The 18,718-nt window shown below is 42.6% G+C and overlaps 1 protein-coding gene across 2 annotated transcripts in view; it reads right to left on the bottom strand.

The window, feature by feature from the left end:
* Positions 1–4,799: 4,799 nt before the first annotated feature.
* fam91a1 (family with sequence similarity 91 member A1) overlaps positions 4,800–18,718 on the bottom strand; it is a 25,502-nt gene continuing 11,583 nt past the window's right edge. Inside the window, exons 13-24 of one of the 2 annotated variants that reach the window (XM_076301413.1) lie at positions 18,179–18,288; positions 16,687–16,773; positions 16,117–16,246; positions 13,598–13,746; positions 12,963–13,097; positions 12,268–12,381; positions 11,532–11,604; positions 10,399–10,545; positions 7,779–7,880; positions 7,026–7,149; positions 5,684–5,753; positions 4,800–5,022 (exon numbers count right to left, since the gene is read on the bottom strand). In XM_076301413.1, coding sequence (XP_076157528.1) covers positions 4,837–5,022; positions 5,684–5,753; positions 7,026–7,149; positions 7,779–7,880; positions 10,399–10,545; positions 11,532–11,604; positions 12,268–12,381; positions 12,963–13,097; positions 13,598–13,746; positions 16,117–16,246; positions 16,687–16,773; positions 18,179–18,288 — 1,427 coding nt within the window. In that variant the 3' untranslated portion in view covers positions 4,800–4,836. Of the gene's footprint in view, positions 5,023–5,683; positions 5,754–7,025; positions 7,150–7,778; positions 7,881–10,359; positions 10,546–11,531; positions 11,605–12,267; positions 12,382–12,962; positions 13,098–13,597; positions 13,747–16,116; positions 16,247–16,686; positions 16,774–18,178; positions 18,289–18,718 lie in introns of both variants that reach the window. The other variant, XM_076301412.1, reaches the window with a different exon arrangement.

Below are 18,718 nucleotides of genomic sequence, written 5' to 3' on the forward strand. Positions count from 1 at the left end.
AGCTCTGACATACCCAGAGTGGTTTAGTTTTCCCTCATGTTATCAATTTCAGAAGTAGGCTTGAATAAAGACCTACTTCATTTTGCTGTCTGAAATGTTATCTAATGAAGATTTAAAACAAACTCATCCTGTCCTTAATGTAATTTGCTTTCAGTCTGTGAGTAACTTCAACTTCATCAGGCATGATGAATTAAGAAAGATTGGGAGAGCTCAACAAATATGATGTCCCATGTAATGTCAATTACAGCACTACATTTGAATCAACTGTCGGAGTTAATTATTGTAGAAAAGGCCTCTCCAAAACGCGAGGGGGTGGGCAGTGGTGGGGATTGAGTGTTTGGCAGATCCTCAGAGAATGTCTGGGCTTTGGAGCTCAGGCGTTCCCGCCTGAGTATCTATCGTTATAACACAGCTTAATGAACAGATTAAAATATTTACTTGCAGTCTCCCAGTTGCTGGTGCCTGATGTCTTGTGCGCTGCTTATTAATCACAACAGTAAATTCTCTGCAAGCAAGCCAGAGCCCTCACACTGCATTCAACATTCAATGCGCCACCTTTGAATTAAGTAGTTTGGATCATGTGCTCCATGCTTTTTTAGACAGGGGCTATGTAATGATGGCAGTTCTTTTCCCGTTCTTCAACAAGACTGGCTTTGTGCAATTGGCCTGTTCCTCACTGGCAGTGTGAGAGAAGTTCTAGAGGGATTATTCTCTGCCTCTTGGTCCCTGGGGGTAAATGTGTGCCACCTAAATTGGCATGCTACAGCTTTTAAATGACTTCCTGTAGCAGCTGGTCTGAATCTGTGTGTGTATGTGTATATATGTGTGCATGTGTGTGTGTGTGTGTGTGTGTGTGTGTGTGTGTGTGTGTGTGTGTGTGTGTGTGTGTGTGTGCATGCACCGGTGTGAGAGGTGAGAGAGGAGCCGCGAGACGGAGAGAGAGAGAGAGAATGGAAAAAGCGCAAATGACGCTACCTGGGGGAGAGCTGTGTCTACACATCTCGGTGATTCCAAACTGAAACGTGTATTATCAGACCTGCCACTTCCACTGGAGGCTCTCTACCTCAACAATGAAAGGGAGGATTTGAAGCGCTGCTGGGTTCCAAATCTGTTCCAGCACCTTGCTTTCCCATCTCTGCAATAATGAGCTCTAAAGCTACCCTCAGCACTAGGGACCTGGAAAGGTTTTGTAGGGGTAAAAAAAATCTAGAGGGCACTTCTCCACGCTAGACTTGGGGGGGGGGGGGGGGGGGGCAGGAACATTTTGATGACATCTTAGATGGAAACTACACAGTTATTGAAAGATAAACCATCCCAAAATGCATACCAAGTGGAGCACAGATACACAATACCTGAAGGCAGTCAGGGGGAAAACAAAGCCGCCTTTCCAAGCCTGAAAGATGCTCATCTGGTGGCAGGCCACGTAGGCTTGCGGCCACTACGGTCATCCGGTCACATCACATGGTTCTGTCTACTTTGCCTCTGCCACCTGTATGGACCCTTTCAAGAGAGTTCCATTATCAGCATCATAGTTGGCCCCACAAGACTTCCTTTTTAACATTCCATATGTTATCTTAATGCAGAGGAAGTAGATTGGGGCCCAAATAGAATGTTCAAGCATTGTTTTTGTTTACCTTGTTGAAAGGGTCCATAGAGTGTTGATGTGGTCAAAATTGGTGTGAGACTGCAGCTTTATTCACGATACCGCGGGGCATGTTACCCACATGAAATGTCAAAGTAACAAGCCCGCCTATCTGTGGGTGAAACCAGTTCTTATACCCTTAACACACACACATGAAAAAAAAACACAGGAAACCCCCCCCCCCCCCCCCAACAATGATCCATCCACTCAGTATTCAGAAGGATGTTACGAAACCCTTTAACCTTCTAATGGCCTAGGCTATGTTTGTGTCCTTGGGGTGAAGTCAATTAGACACCCTACAACAGTCTTTTCACTCTGGTAATTTCCACAGATGGAGACTTTGGATGAAGGGAACCATTTTCACATAGCACATAATATGCAAACTGATTGTCATGTAATGCCATCAGACCAAAACAACTGTGGAAGAGTGAAAAACAAAGCTTGATTTCTCTCCAAAGCAATGTTGATGCATTTATGGTGCAGCAGGCCCAGCAGAAGCTGTGAACCTGTCTTTACTGCCGATTGCATCCTTCTGGTGTCGCCTGTATGTTAGGGAAAACGGCTACATAATCCCTCCCACTAACCCATTATTTCATTAAGTCCCATTGTGATGGAGTGATAAGCTGTATGGTATTGAGAAATCTAATACCAGCGATGAGCATTAAACCAAACAATTCATCACTACACTCTTAAAACAAATGTGTTGAAAAAAAACTTGCGTTGTTTTTGAACACATCTCTGTGTCCAGATAGGGACAACACAGTTTGTGTTGTTTCCTTTTTTTACTGGCTACACAATGTGTTAAAACAACACAACTTGCATTGTTTTTGAACACATCATATATACAGATAGGGACAACACATTTGTTTTAAGAGTGTAGGTCCATCCTTTTCGGAGCCACAGATATGTTTTTTGGACTAAATGTTTAAATTAGGAAAAACGCTGAATGTGTATTTTATGTGTTCAGAGAACAGATCTTTTATCCAGAGTTCTGATGCCAGACTATTTTGGACAATTTTCAAACACAACTTTGTGGTTACTGAACTTGTTTGATCAGGACAGTTGGTTGAGATACTGTACTTTAGAGTGAAAGGTATAGACCAATGAAGACAATACGTCATGTAGGGGGTATTATATTGTAACATATTTATTCATATTTTAATATACTTTTTACATATTCATTTTGTAGTAACACATATGTTTTCTTCTCTGGGATGGGGGAAGAGGAGGAATGTACCCATTTCATTACAAGAGCATGTAGTCACAGTCCCATTGCACAAGCTACAACAAAGATTTCCTAAAATGTGGGTAGACTTTATAAAACTATTGGTTGTCTTCTAACACTGTGATGGGTTTGAGATGACAAGGGCTGGTGCTTAGGCTAAGGATGAGGGGAGGCGGGACGTCTAGTCATGAAAGGGTAGTGGGAGGTGAGGACATGGGCTTGGGATTGGCTGAATTGTACACTGTGCACAGCACACACACACACACACACACACACACACACACACACACACACACACATACATACACACGCACAATGGTCTCTACACACACATCATGCTCCACCAAGACCTCTCACTTAATCACCATCATAAACAACCACAATGGGGGTTAGAATCAGTGAACACTTTGTAACTCCCTTCTCAAGAAGAGCACAAGGCGAAAAACATCAAAAAACAAAGAAACCCAACGGGGCTAACTGACGAAGAACTGTCCTAAGACAGCACCAGCAGCACCCGTGGCTGCACTGCACAATCAGATGAAGAGTTCAATTCATGTTTGACATGTGATGTGTTCACGTAAAGATAAAAACAAAACTAAAAAAAAAAAAAAAAAAAAAAAAAGCCACAGGTTTGTCAGGCTGAGCCCTAGATTTTTTTTCCTTTTTTTTTTGCCTCTCTGGATAGGACATCTGAGATAAGAGGCTGTAAACTAACTTAGCCAACGGGATCTGTTCCAAAACACAGCCCAGAATGCACTACACACTAGCGGCTTCCCAGCACAGACAGAAGAGAGGTCAGCAGTCTCCTGGGCACCAAGCAATCAATGCAATAAGGCAGCAAATTAAAAAAGACACTGAAGAGAGGTAAAAAGACAATTTTTTTTAAAAAAAGGAAAACAAAACAAAGAAAACTGGTCTTTGGTCACTCCCTGTATAGGGAAAAATGCCATGAAAAGCCTACGGAGCTTTTTAGTGCGTTGATCAATGCCGGGCATTCATAGACTCATAGTAACCATATACTGCGCCCTCTGCTGTCCTGATGGGTGAACTCCACCTTTTTTTTTATCATGGAGACAGCAAGGCTATACAGATGTGAAAAATGGAATTGAAAACCCAAATCATACAAACAAAGAAAGAAATCAACATTTTTTGAAATCAACATTTTTGATCACATAAAGAACTTCAAAAAGGCTCTGTGCAAAAGCCAACCTTCATACTAGCAGACCAGTTACTCAGACAGCCTGAGAATGTTCCTATGAGATTGTGTGCAATGTCTCCATGCATCAAATACCACAGAACATGACAACACGTGGAGGCTGGGGGTCAGAGATACGGGATACCTGGGCAACACCACATGGCCATAGGTTTGGTCCTATACATGATATATTATCCAAGCCGAGTCCATTTACAGCGACCATCAACATAAGGTTGTTTGTGATTTTTTTTTTTTTAGTTACATATTATTTTCATTCTGATCTTTCCATGTTAAATGACTAATCTCATTGTGCGGACTGAGGTGATATTTGCCAACTGCATGTCTGGAGGGATTGGGAGGGTGGGATGGTGAGAGTGTGTGTGTGTGTGTGTGTGTGTGTGTGTGTGTGTGTGTGTGTGTGTGTGTGTGTGTGTGTGTGTGTGTGTGTGTGTGTGTGTGTGTGTGTGTGGTCTGAGCGACTCCGGCTCAGGAGGGGCTATGCGCACCTCAGGTCCCTTCCTCAGAAATGCCTCCAGATATGACAGCAGCAGCATCGCCGGCGGCAACAGCAGCACCAATTGAAGGGTGGGCAAGAGGATGGAGCCGAACTAAAAACCCAACGTTGCCATGGCAACCTAGTCAAGACATGAAGTGATCGATAACCGACTGACCATGGGGGAGGTGGGTGTGTGGCGAGGGGCCTGGGGAGTGAGCAGGCGGGGTGGGGTGGGGTTGGGGCTGGGGGTGGGGTTGGGGCTGGGGTGGGTGGAGTTTCTATGTGAGCACGTCCTTCTGTAGGGCGGAGATGTGCAGTGCGGGGGGCGCCCGGCCGCTCCACAGCTTCAGCTGGCCGTCCTTGAAGAGCAGGTTGAGGGCGGGCAGCGGCACCCCTGCCTCGGCCGGCGGCTGGCTCAGGGGGCCCGTCACCCCGCTGTCCGGGTCTGCGGTCTGAGCCCCGTCCTGCGAGACCAGACAGAGGTGAGGTGTGACCGCCAACACGTCACAAAGTGATGTCAGGAGTCAATTGATCTCTCCAATGACCCCCTTGGGGATCAATAAATATCTATCTATCTATCTATCTATCTATCTATCTATATATCTATCTATCTATATATCTATCTTCTATCTATCTATTTATCTATCTATCTACAAGAATAGTGCACTGAGTGCACATTTGAGGGTAGTATTGGTATAGAGTTCTGCTTTAACACCTTAGATAAGTGGTAACTACCCAACCCTTTGCATGCAGGCTTACTTCTATGGTTTTAGTTAAAGTCCTGAGGATTCTCATTAGAGCCCTAGAAGAACTTTTAAAGCCTAATGATCTGTTGCTGAGCCCTTTGAGGTATCAACTGTTCAATCTTTCAGCTTCAAATAGAAGCTTTACAAAGAGTGCTATGCAGGAAGCGTATATAATTAATAAATGGAACTTATCTCAGTCAGAAGTGCATCGCTAATACATGCCAGGCAGAAGACCACAGAGGTCATTGTCAAAGGTCAAGTCTATTTCCTCTCTGCTAGATAAGGTCACTAATAATCAATGATTTAGGAAAGATAAAGCATGTCTACTATGAGATCTGTCTGGTCTGATACTGGCACGGGGTCAGAAGAAGGTTCTCACCTGGAATGACTGGACGAAGCTTAACACTTTCAAAGACAGCTTACGGCTGGAATGTAACAGCTCCTGTAGACTGTGGAAATAAGACATTATTAACAAATAATACAAATAATTCAATATATCAACAGTTGTTCATATATACTGTAAATACTGATGAACATAGATTAATTATGAATGACTTGTTTGAAATTGCTGGACATAAAACATTAAATAACATAAAACTAACTACATATTAAAGCAACACCAAAGAACTTTCCCTCTGTCGCACGCACGCTATTTCTTTATCCAGCACCGGCTTTGCAAATAACAATGTCCACAGACAAGGTAGAATATTTTGCATGACTTATAAAAGTACGATGTATTGCGACATCAGATGCAAGTCAAATTTGTAGTTTCTTATGTCTCATTCCATCGAACTACAGATCCGCTACCCGATCTGGCAAACGTACATAATGCGGTTATAGCCGATAGAGGGCCGCGAAGCGAATGCAGAAGTGCCGTTCACCCTGTTATGAGTTGATGAACCACAGAAACGATTTTGGAAACATTATTTTAAGGTACAAAAAACTCTTTGGTGTTGCTTTAACAAATAATAGGAGAACACCCACTATTATGTGTTCTCATGATTACCAATCTAGTTTGCTTTAAGATTCTTAGACAAGCATCTCCATCAGACTATATCCAAGCACATTTATATAAAAGCTTCTACTAATAACATAGCTATAGTCATAGAATTGTAGCATTATGGGTACTATTTCATAGAATGACAATATGGACACAGCTATAAAAAACTGCACAGCAAATTGGACAATCAATATGACGTTAATACTGCTGAGGTCAATCTCAGTGCTGTGTTGCATAGCCTGCTGAACTATCCCTATCCAAGCAGCCTTTTCTCATACGTACACAAACATGCTAACAGATGACCTTTGTTATTGCGGCTATTAGTCTCCGATGGTCAAAAGACTGCCTGTATACTGAAACTTTGGCCAACTTGTATGCCAGTGTATTGTTACATTTATCAATTTGATTTTACTGATTATAATATTATTATTGGCGGAGTTATAGTAGTAGTAGCAGTAGTAGTAGTAGAAGTAGTAGTAGTAATGATAGTTATAGTAGTAGTAGCAGTAGTAGTAGTAGAAGTAGTAGTAGTAATGATAGTTGTAGTAGTAGTAGCAGTAGTAGTAGTAGAAGTAGTAGTAGTAATGATAGTAGTAGTAGTAGTAGTATAGTTGTTGTAGTACAGTAGTTGTAGTAGTAGTAGTGATAGTAGTAGTAGTAGTTGTAGTAGTGCCTACCCCACAGAGACACCTGGATAATGTTGATGGGGAGGGTGTCTTACCTGTCCTTGCTGCAGAGTTTATGTGCAGCTATCTTCTGGCAGATGTTACCGTTGAGCTCCGAGCTGAAAAGTGGCATCCCAAAGCACAGTTCCAGAGGCACCCATTCATCCTCACATGATGATGCTGACAATGTGGCACACAAACAGGACATCAGCTTTCCATCTCAAATCATACCTCCACTAATCTTTTTAGTTTATAAAGTGGTAGCAAGAGTGTTGGACATGTCACTAACTTCTTCAATCGCAAAAAGAAGCACATCAAGACAATCATTCTGTCTGGTTCGTTTTTTTGGTGTTTTATGCCCCCAACGTTGTCTTCAAGGCAGCGCTGCCTGGAAGGCACTAGGGTTAGCCATGAGTTAAAGGGGTGGTTCAGGATTTTGGACATAGGACCTCATGTGTGTGTGTGTCGGGTGTACTTTGGAGTGGGTAAGACTGTTTTTACACAAGTCACACATACTGATGACCTGCGCTAGCCTAGCACCTGCGAACTCTGTAATTAGAAGGACTGGATGAAACGTGTTGAAAACGGTCTCCACTGATAAATATCACACTTGCTAACTTGGAAATGAGGTCCTGTGTCCAAAATCCTGAACCACCTCTTTAAAGTTAGGGTTGGGGTTAGGTTTAGGATTAGGTGCCTTTAAGTCAGCGGTGGCAGCGCTGCCTGGAAGACGACTTTGGGGGCATAAAACACCATTGAGCGTCTGGTTCATGCTCAATGTCTCATGCTTGAGAAGACATGGTCCATACCTTCAACGCCTGGCTTCCTGTCTCCATTGTTGTCTTCAGTAACCAGCTCAAAGGACTCTGTGCTACCATTAGCATCAAAGCCACCACCCAGCTCCAATTCTCCTGAGGGACACACACACACAAAGTTAGAAATAGGCTCACATACAGATGCATACACACACACCTCAGCAGAGACGTGGACCAATCTGCTAATGAACACTAACTGGATCAGCCTACCAATCAATGGTCTCTGAGAAGCCCAATTATGTGCGGTTATTAAATAAGAGGAACAAGAGGTGCTTCTATAAAAAGTTGGGCAGAAGGGCAGAGATCACTATCAGTTGCCCTTAGCGTAATCCAATAGGCTACAGGGAAGGCTGATGACTAATGCTCACATATTTACTGGCTTTTTAAAAGGTTGTTTTGAAGTGGTCTTCTCTACACATTTGGTGATTGTTGTGTGAGAGGCAAATGTTTCATCATTAATAGAGAAACTCCACGACTTTGAAGTAGAACTGAAGCTTTGATGGAGCTGGACTGGTATACAACCTCACAAATGGACACTGAGAATCTGCTCCTGGTCTGCATGTTCACCCCCTGCATTCCTTCTCACAATCTCTCACATTGTTTTTTTCAGGGTTCCCACTCTAAGTCAGATGTAAAATTCCATGACTTTTCCCCTGACGGAAAACTTGAATTTCCATGACCTACTATAGAATGAACCGTACAATATACCGACCAAAGATTTCAGAGTAGCCGCATAGCATTCAAGAATCTTTGACTTCAGATATACACCAATTCTGCATGGACATATACATTTGCATTAATGTATTATGGCAAGTAAATCTTAAACTGCAAAATTCCCTGATATTCCATGACTTTGCCCCACAAATGATAATATTCCATGACTTTTCATGTCTGGAATACCGTAAAACTCCAAATAATAGCCCAGGCTTTTATTTTCCCAAATCGCCAAACTGCACCGGCTATTATTAGAGACAGGCGTCTATATGAGACAGGCCTTTAATTTCCTTTACACAAAACTTTTCCTCTGCAAAGATGGAAAATATTATCAAATTAATTATTTCAAACACACTGAATGTCTACCTATATGACAAGGCTATCTGATTACGGATCATCATTCATTTAGTGTTGAGATGTTGTTCATTAAGTGAGATACAGTAAGATCCAAATAGCGGGGATAGCCAGAACAGATGAAACACGTTTTAATCATTAATTTACAAAGAGATCGTATCACACTGAAAGCTCATATTTTCTCACTAGCAAATAGCCTATATCGGTCCTTTGTCAAATACAGTTGCATTATCAGCCCTGACCAAAACCATTAAGGAATTATTTATGCAAAAGTGGAACATGCGTAATGTTTCATTCTCCCTTCCTTTCGGCATTAATGAAACAGCATGAGAGAGCATGAACCATATGTTTCTCCCGTATTTTATTTGGCATATTTGACAACTGTCTACATTTCAAATCACAGCCTACTTCCAGGCGTGTGGAAACATATTTTTGACCAGGGGTGCTGAATAGCAAAATCATGGATGTCCGACGATTTCTCCCCCAGCATATGATTCGAATTTAGACAGCTAAATACGCAATTTCAGCGCCGCATATGAGTAGGCCTAAGAGAAGTTTTATAATGCCCTGGGCAGCCACATTCCACTGCAACTACGCAGCACTTGCCACTCCGACTCATCAATAAAAACTGCGCTTGCACACACCAGACCCACAGAAGCGCACTTGACTTTACATCATTAACTTAAGGTAAATTCCTTTTCTGATTTCTTTCTCGTTATTGCCATAGCAGTACGCATTTAGAATAAAGAATAATGTTTGCGAAGCCTTTTGTTTTGTTGTCAGCATAAAAACAAGCTTAGGCTACCATCGGCCTATCCGCAAATTTTAAACACAAGGGATGAATTGAACGATGACGAAGTCGGACATATGGGCATTGTTCATATTGAAAAAAGTTATACAATTTGGAACTCTAGCAGTTTGGGACTCGGCTATTATTGTTATTATTAAGTTTTACGGTAGACTCTATCCAATTTCCATGATATTCCAGAAATTCCATGACCCGTGGGAACCCTGTTTTTAATCTTCAGTCTGACTGTGTCTCCATATTACTCCCTCTACCATATCTTAGCTTAGTGTGTGTCTCTCACCCCCTCCTGTGTCTCCATATTACTCCCTCTACCATATCTTAGCTTAGTGTGTCTCTCACCCTCTCCTGTGTCTCCATATTACTCCCTCTACCATATCTTAGCTTAGTGTGTCTCTCACCCTCTCCTGTGTCTCCATATTACTCCCTCTACCATATCTTAGCTTAGTGTGTCTCTCTCACCCTCTCCTGTGTCTCCATATTACTCCCTCTACCATATCTTAGCTTAGTGTGTGTCTCTCACCCCCTCCTGTGTCTCCATATTACTCCCTCTACCATATCTTAGCTTAGTGTGTCTCTCTCACCCTCTCCTGTGTCCGTCCTGTCTCTTCGCCCGTTTCAGTATTCATGTTTTTATTTCCATTCTATTATTGTCTCTTTTCCTCCATCTCACGTTCTGTCCATCCCCCCCCCCCCCTCTACCTCTGTCTGTCCCCATCTCGTCCCCTCTCCACCACACACCCCGTCCGTCGGAGACGTCGCTGTTCCTGCGGCGGTGCCGGTTGTTGTGGTTGAGCATGGTGACGTAGCCGCACTGGTGCTCCAGGTCCACGTGCTCGCGGAGGCTCTGCAGGGCTTTGTGCACCCCCATGTTGGAGTAGGAGAACTCTGCAGGCAGACAGGCAGGCAGGCAGGCAGACAGACAGATGGTTATTTCAAACGCAGGAGGACGGCAGCAAGACGGCATGAGAGATTAACCCTTAAAGGAGTACCGTCACACCGGTGTGACGGGAATGTTGGGAAATTAACATTCTAAAGAATATCTGGGTTCATTGAATTCAACATAGAATTTTAGAACCTTCAATTGCTGCGGAACTTAGAATGTTCAAAAACCTACACCTTTAAGAGACACAGAAGGAGAGTATCAGAGTTCAAGCAACAACCGGAGAAGTTGCTGTGTTGGACTAAAGACTCTTTCTCTCTTTGGCCTGCTAGCCCAGATTGGCCCAGATGAGTAAGAGCCAACTCATTGAACTCATTATGTATCTTCACATACACTGTAGGATGAGGGAGAAACATGGGGATTTCCTCTACCAGGTTTTACATTGAAGGTCCTGTCTCCAATGAATCAGATTAAAGGTGCCTTCAGGGATTCTGGATGACATCTTGTCTGTTGATATTTGTACCAAACACCAACAAAACACCAGAGAGCAAACTCACCAATCCCCTCCCCAAACTCCTCTTCCATTTGATGAAGGTATTTTGTTATATTTTGGGGGACAGGCTTGCTCCACTTTGTTTTTTTTACAGTGTACTTATGGAATGAAGAGCTAGCAGAGTTATTTGCTGAGCATGACAAAAAAGTGTTACGGGTTAGAAATAGCTTAGAATCGCTGATGGTACCTTTAATGAATCTGATTTGAAGTTCATTGTAACTCTTGTTGTGAAGGAATAGTACAATGTCATTAAGAGTATGATAGTCTGTATATATGACAACAGTTGTCATAGCAAATACATGGGATGATAATACATGGGATGATCTCTGGGTGTGTACTGTACATGTTTACTAGTTATGTTGATATGTTTGTTTAGGGTGTATAATAGGAATAAATCAGGTATAATTAGGAATAAAATATAATAACCAGGTTACACACCTCCTTTGAGCTCCTCCTCATCAAAGGGGAAGGGGACGTGAACAGTCTCTCCATGGCCATGCATGCCATGACCCTATGAACACAGAGGTCACACAGATCAAAAGGAGGTCAGACAGGGGAAAGTCTTACTACACCAAAGGCAAGCTAGGAGCAAGTCACCATAGCAGAAAATTAAGCTGAGGATTTGCTGAATGTCTGAGGCCCAAATAATACAATCAACAAAGTATGTTTTGGTCTGTCTGGTCCAAACAAAGACAGACGAACCAAACAAAGTATGTTTGGTCTGTCTGCTTTTTACTGGAAAAAAACAGTCCTACTAAGACAATTGGCGAGATCTTACTTATGCTGTACAAGTACAAGTACTTACAAGCCACCAGCCAGCTATGCATTGTTGTTGTCAATCTCAGGTCATGCTGCGCAACGCTAAATAGGCTTGGTGACGTTTGCAGCTTTGCATCCTGCATCATGCTGTGTAATGCTAAATAAACTTTGTCGTTGATTTGCCACTGTGGGAAATCGCCCATATATAGCACAAGAAATGAAATTGCCGTGTATATCTGTGCCGTGAATTTGCTGCTGTATATACCTTGCTGTGAGATTATGAGTTGTGTATTTAGGGTATCAAAAGAGGTTATGTGTGGTAGTGTCATGGTAAACAGACAAGAAAATAGTCCTGAAACAACCGCTGCCTTTGGCAGAGGCAGTCTAAGGACTCTGTTCATGATGCTTTCCCAACCTGGATGAGAACGGCCGAGTGAGTGAGAGCATCGTTGAGCATCGTCAGCACATTAGAGGTCGGCACCACACCAGGGTCATGACCCCAGGAAGTAATTAGCAGCCGGTCATACACCTGAAAGTGCAAGAGAGCATGGCACAGATTGTAATCATGCGTTTCCATACGGAGGGCACATATGCAGGGATATGGAAGGGTCACAAGTCTTCGCTTCTGCTTCAAACATTTTTGGTCATCACAAACACACAGGGAGTCACAAACTTATATTCTGTCCCTCTGTTATACACATACATACCAGGGTTCCCACTCTAAGTCAAATGTAAAATTCCATGACTTTTCCCTGACAAAAAATACATTTCCATGACTTACTATGAATGGTACAATATATCGACCAATGATTTTTAGAGCAGCCAGGTAGCGTTACAAAATCTTTTACTTTTTTAGAGCGGGAGATGAATGAATGGGCAGTGAATAAACAAAGTTGGGCTACTCAAGCAAGCAGTAAAGCTAATAACTAGATATACACCAATTCTGCATATCCTGGTATTTTGATGACTGATGAGCTTGCCCCAAAACTGATCAAATTCCCTGACTTTCCATCACTGGAATAGACATTCCAAAATTCCATGATTTTCCAGAAATTCCATGACCCGTGGGAACCCTGTCATACACATTTTCATATCTACATGTAGACAAACCTGAAAGATTTCTGGAAGTTTCCTGAGCCTGGAACCCTTTGACAGCAGTAGAGAGGGCGGACCCTGTCCAGTCACATGGTACAGATAGAGCTTGAACCAGATGGAGCTGACCTCGGGGATGGCAGGACCAATGTGCTGGATAAGAGAGACAGAGAGACAGAGAGACAGAGAGAGAGAGAGAGAGAGAGAGAGAGAGAGAGAGAGAGAGAGAGTGAAATACAGAGGGAGGGAAGGGAAGCACAGAGAGGGTGGAGGTGAAGAGAGAGAGAGAGAGTGAGAGAGAAGGAAAGAGGGCAGAAGAGAAGGAACAAACCATGACTTATACTCTCGCAAGATTCCATAGGTACACAACATCATGAGTCAATGCAGCTTAGATCAGAAGGGGGGGGGGGGTTACAGAGTCAAAAGAAACCTGCTATATAAACCTGTGTGTGTGTGTGTGTGTGTGTGTGTGAGTGAGTGAGTGAGTGAGTGAGTATTCGATGTGTGTGAGTGAGAGAGAGAGAGAGAAAGAGAGAGAGAGAATGTGTGTGTGTGTGTGTGTTTGTGTGTGTGTGTGTGTGTGTGACTTGCCAGGTGCAGTTACAGAAGGTAGCCCAAAGGCGCCTTCTGCCTGTGATGATTGTAAGCGGTACCTGCGGTGTGCAGCTGCTGATTGGCCGGATCTCGTTGCTAAGTGGGGCCATGGAGACGAGCAGCCTGTAGTTCTTGTTGAGCACACGGCTGCAGGTGGCCGGGTCCAAACCCAGCAAACTCTCACAGCGCAACAGGTCCAACGGCAGCCCTGAGACACAGACAGACAGACAGACAGAGAGAGAGAATATTGGTCACACACAAGTGTGTGTGTGTGTGAATGTGTGTGTGTGTGTGTGTGTGTGTGTGTGTGTGTGTGTGTCGGTGTGGAGTGGATCTGGAGTGTTGAGTGTTGATTAAACGCCCACAGACTCCAGTCCAAGAAATGTGCCTGGCTCCGGGCGGAGGGCCAGCAATAAGGCTGACGGGGCTTGTAAAAACTTTATATAGATTTAGTCTTGATGGTTCACTAGCCCACAGATGTAACAGCCAGTGTGTGCACGTGTGTGTGTGTGTGTGTGTGTGTGTGTGTGTGTGTGTGCCATCTTAGTAATATGTAAATGTGTGCGAGAGTCAATATGTGAGTGTGTGTGTAGTATAAGTAAGTGTGAGACAGCAATGTGAGAGTGTTAAAGATGAGCTTCTGCTCATTTCTGTGAATCACTACAACTGAAAATTTGGAGGTGATAAAAAAAAATGAGTCAGTGTTTGTGTTTGTCTTCACTCTGAATAGATAAGAGCATTTCAGGCCAAAAACCAAAAAGATGATCCTGTGGTTAAAATGTGAGTAAGTGTACAGTATATGATTGTGTGTGTGTTTGTGTGTGTGTGTGTGTGTGTGTGTGTATGTGTGTGTATGTTTGTTTCTGTCTGTTTGAGACTGCTTCAATTTCATTTACAAACTGTCTCTAAAAATAAAGAAAGAAATTAATTGCGTGCTTGTACAGGTTCAGATGAATGGCGCGTAGCAGGGAGGCAGTCTTGTACACATAAAATTATTTTGCAGGCAACCTTATCTGACCTCTTCCAGAAAACAAAGAACCTATGTGTGCTGACCATGCATGCATATTTTGTGTGTCTATAGATATCAGTGATGCGTGGGTTGATCCAAAATAAGTCATTTGCAGGTAGGTCAGAATGACCCGCCTTGCTTTTAGCTCTGTCTAAATAACTCTCTGGTTTTCTTATCCTTACTGGTCCTATTTTATTTGTTATTTATTTATTATTTTTTCTTGATTTTAGTATTATCTTATTTTGGACCCTTTGTGTATTTACTTGTCTATTTATTTATTCATTTATTCTATGTTTTATCTCTAGTTTTATAAGCATTGTAAATTTTTTTTCCCTGGCTTGTGTCTTACTGTCATCTTAACGCCTCTACTATGTACCCCCCCCCCCCCTTTTTTATTTCATTTTATTTGTCAATCTCCCTCCTTGACTTTTTTGTAAGATAGCCTCACCTGTGAAGCACTTTGGGTCAACGCTGTTGTTTTAAATGTGCTATACAAATAAAGTGACTTGACTTGACTTGAAAATGAAAAAAAAAAATGAAAATGTAAAATATTCTAGTCAAATATCACCCGAAGGCATCAATCAAAGTAATAGGCCCTTACGACTCATCATTAGTTGACTCTGATCGCGAGAAGGGGCAGCGTGTGCTTCGAGCAACAGCTCTTGAGGATGGAGAATGGAGATGGGAGACAGTTGAAAGTTGAGGACAGAAGAATTCGAAATTCGAAAATAATGTTTCTCGTGCTTTCTGTAATAAGCATGTTTCTTCTTCAGTAGCACTAGGACTTCATATCTTAATTCAAAGCTGATGACAGTCAGTCAACCTTTACGTAAAGAAATGGGCTAAACAAGTAGCCAAGTTAGAAGTAGCCTAAAAACAGGTCGGATCAAATTTAACAGAATGGGCTATGATTCAATGGTTGCCTATGTCTTTAGGCTTATTGAAGTTTATTTCAACTGTATATCAATTGATATCAACAATCTTATCAAAGGAACCACCCATAAACAGTAAAATAATGCTGGCACTACTGCATTATTTCCCAACCTATTTTCTAACCATACAACGTAGGTTAAACTGCCATACTGCCTTCCTTTACAAAAAATTTACTTCAGTTATGGGACAACTAGAATAGTTTGGTAACTCTGCGCAGTCACAGATTTCTGTTTGACATCCATTTGTGAGGCTAGGCATGTAACACATAGATTATAACGTTGAAAGTAATCTGGCCAGTTGCTCTTTTAGCTAAAATGATTGTTCATACCGAATTTGAAGAACGTGCCTTAATGCATTCTTGAGATATCGTGTTCACAAGGAAGAGACATACAGCACATGTGGGCAGAGTGACCTTGAACTTTGACCTCCAAAACCGAATCACTTTATCTTAGAGTCCAAATAAACATTCCTACATAATTTGAAGTACGTGCCTCAAGTCATTCTGGACTTGGGACATACATGTGGTGACAATGACCTTGAACTTTCACTTCTGACCTCTATATTGATATCTACCACACATCAATGGTAGATACAGGTATGTGTTTAATGAATGTTGTCATGTGCGCACGATTTTACCGATGTTGGGCACGTCAGGTCCCTGATCGCTGGTGAGCTCTTTGTTATAGCGCAGAAAGAGAATGGTGTTCCTGAGGGTCAGAGCATGGTCAAAGTATCGCTGGGCTTCCCCCTCTGCAGTGCTCTCAACCTGAACACACACACACACACACACACACACACACACACACACACACATACATATAAGATTACACAGAGCACATAGCAAACAGACACATTCACAAATGAGATCCAATGACATTCATAAACATGCCAAAGCAAACACACACACACACACACACACATACATACATACACACCAGAGATAGACACAGTGTGTGCTAGTACTTCAAGGAAATGAGGTTGCGTGCATTTGTGTGTCAATGTGAGAAGCAGCTCACGTGCAAATATCCCCTCTGCCTTTATGAGTGCCCCCCCCCCACACACACACACACACACACACACCCCACCCCCGTACCCTGCTCTCTCCCTCTCTCTGGACCTCATGCTTCTGAGCGCTCCGACAGCTCCACTCTGACTAGAGGGAATCTCCACCTCCTAAGGTGGCTGACTGCTGTGAGTGAGTCTTACCTTCTCCAGCTCCATCAGGAAACTGTCCAGGGTCTCGTCAGAGAGTTTGCCCACCTCAAACATGGTAACCGCATGGCTCTTCAGGTTCTGCACAAAGCACACAGAGAGATTACCGGTCACTGAAAGAACAAACAGTACAGTGTGCACAAGAACAACAATGACAGACTCTCCCTCATGTAAATATAAGCACACATATATATTCTCTCTCTCTCTCTCTCATACTTTAAAATATCTATCTATAAATTACAGGAACGTCTGTCTGTTTGTCTGATATTTGCATATCTCTCGAAACGTTCATCCGATTGATTTCAAACTTGACAGGTGTCTTGCTATAGGCACGAGTAAGTGCAGTGCCAAGTTTGACGTGGTTTGGATAAGAAATACGAAAGATATCGGTAAATCGGTAAAAGAAGGACACATTGGCTTTCGCCGCTCTATTGTAGCCACTCCCCTTCTCACACAGCACTGTAGGCTACGAGAGATGATGTTGTGACACAGTGGCTATTCAAAACGACGTAAACATGATGTGCAATAAACTGATACTTTGAATTACCCAGGCTACTTTGGACCGTCTTTAGACTTTGAATACACAAACGACAATTCCGACTGCAAGGTCCCAAATTGAAACGAGGGATAATGGTCCCGAATTTAAGGACGTTTCAGAATGTCACACATGCAAAGCATAACCAGCTACAGGCAATGAGTGGCAGACAGAGCGTGATGTCACTTATTGGCTATCAGAGACTGTTTTTGTGTCACATCATTGCAAATTTCATATGATGATGCATCATTCCACAAAATAGTTTGTCTTCTCCATCATCAAGTTATTCAATAGGCTAAACATATAGTCTTAACTCAAAGCTTTAGGCTTATGTCATTTTGACCAGCTACAGACAATATGTGGCAGACAGAGCGTGATGTCACTTATTAGCCATCAGAGACCGTTTTTGAGTCACATCATTGCAAATTTCATATGATGATACATCATTCCACAAAATGGTTTGTCTTCTCGACCACCAAGTTATTCAATAGGCTAAACATATAGCCTTGACTGAAAACAGCTGTTAAGCTTGTCATTTTGATCTGTAAAAAAATGTCACAAGCAGCCATGCTTAAATTCTGCTCACTGCACATTTATTACAATGTATTATAATATAATATTCAGTATTCATTATTGAATGCTTAGCTGGAATGATGTTTTTCTCAATCATCCTATTTTTAAAGCTGGCCTACCTGGGGGCATGTAATTGGGCTACATTTTCTACAGGAATAGCATGTTTAAACAGGCACTAGTATCTATAATAATAATAATATATATTGTTTTTCTACAGAAATATAAGAATGCTTACAAGTGCCAATAACTTTACAATTGGGCCAGTTCATGGTACATTTAGACTAATCCTTGTTGGTCCTTGTTGCCTCTTTAATATTAAAACCAGTTTCTGATTTGCATCAGTGAATTGTTACACCCCTAACACACACACAGGCTCACCGGAGATAGGTTTCCCATCATAAGGAAGGCTGTGAGAGTGGAGTCAAACAGGAAGGCGATACGCTTAGTCGGAGCTGCTGGGATACTCAGACTGCTCACACTGGCCGTGTCTGGACATGGGGGGAAAGCACAGACATGGTGGAATATTAATAATGACACAAAGAGAGCACACACACACACACACACACACACACACACACACACACACACACACACACACACACACACACACACACACACACACACACACACACACACACACACACACACACACACACACACACACACACACACACACACACACACACACACACACGATATTACACATTAACACTGACACACAAAATACTGTCACACAATACCATCCACATTAATATATCCACTAACTATTCATTCACTAGTTCGCCCGTCGGTATGATTGCTATGCTTAGAGTGTATAGGTGAAGCGCATGTTTGGCAAGGTAGCTGGCCGTGGTCCTGGAGTGCCTAAGCGGAGATCGCGATAGAGCGATGACCGCTTGCACACCCCTGTGTAAGGAG

The sequence above is a fragment of the Alosa pseudoharengus genome, unplaced genomic scaffold, assembly GCF_046254945.1.
Source record: "Alosa pseudoharengus isolate Yale_2024_CS ecotype anadromous, Long Island Sound unplaced genomic scaffold, YU_APseudo_1.1 YU_APseudo_1.1_scf_23, whole genome shotgun sequence".
In the NCBI taxonomy this organism is placed as follows: domain Eukaryota; kingdom Metazoa; phylum Chordata; class Actinopteri; order Clupeiformes; family Clupeidae; genus Alosa; species Alosa pseudoharengus.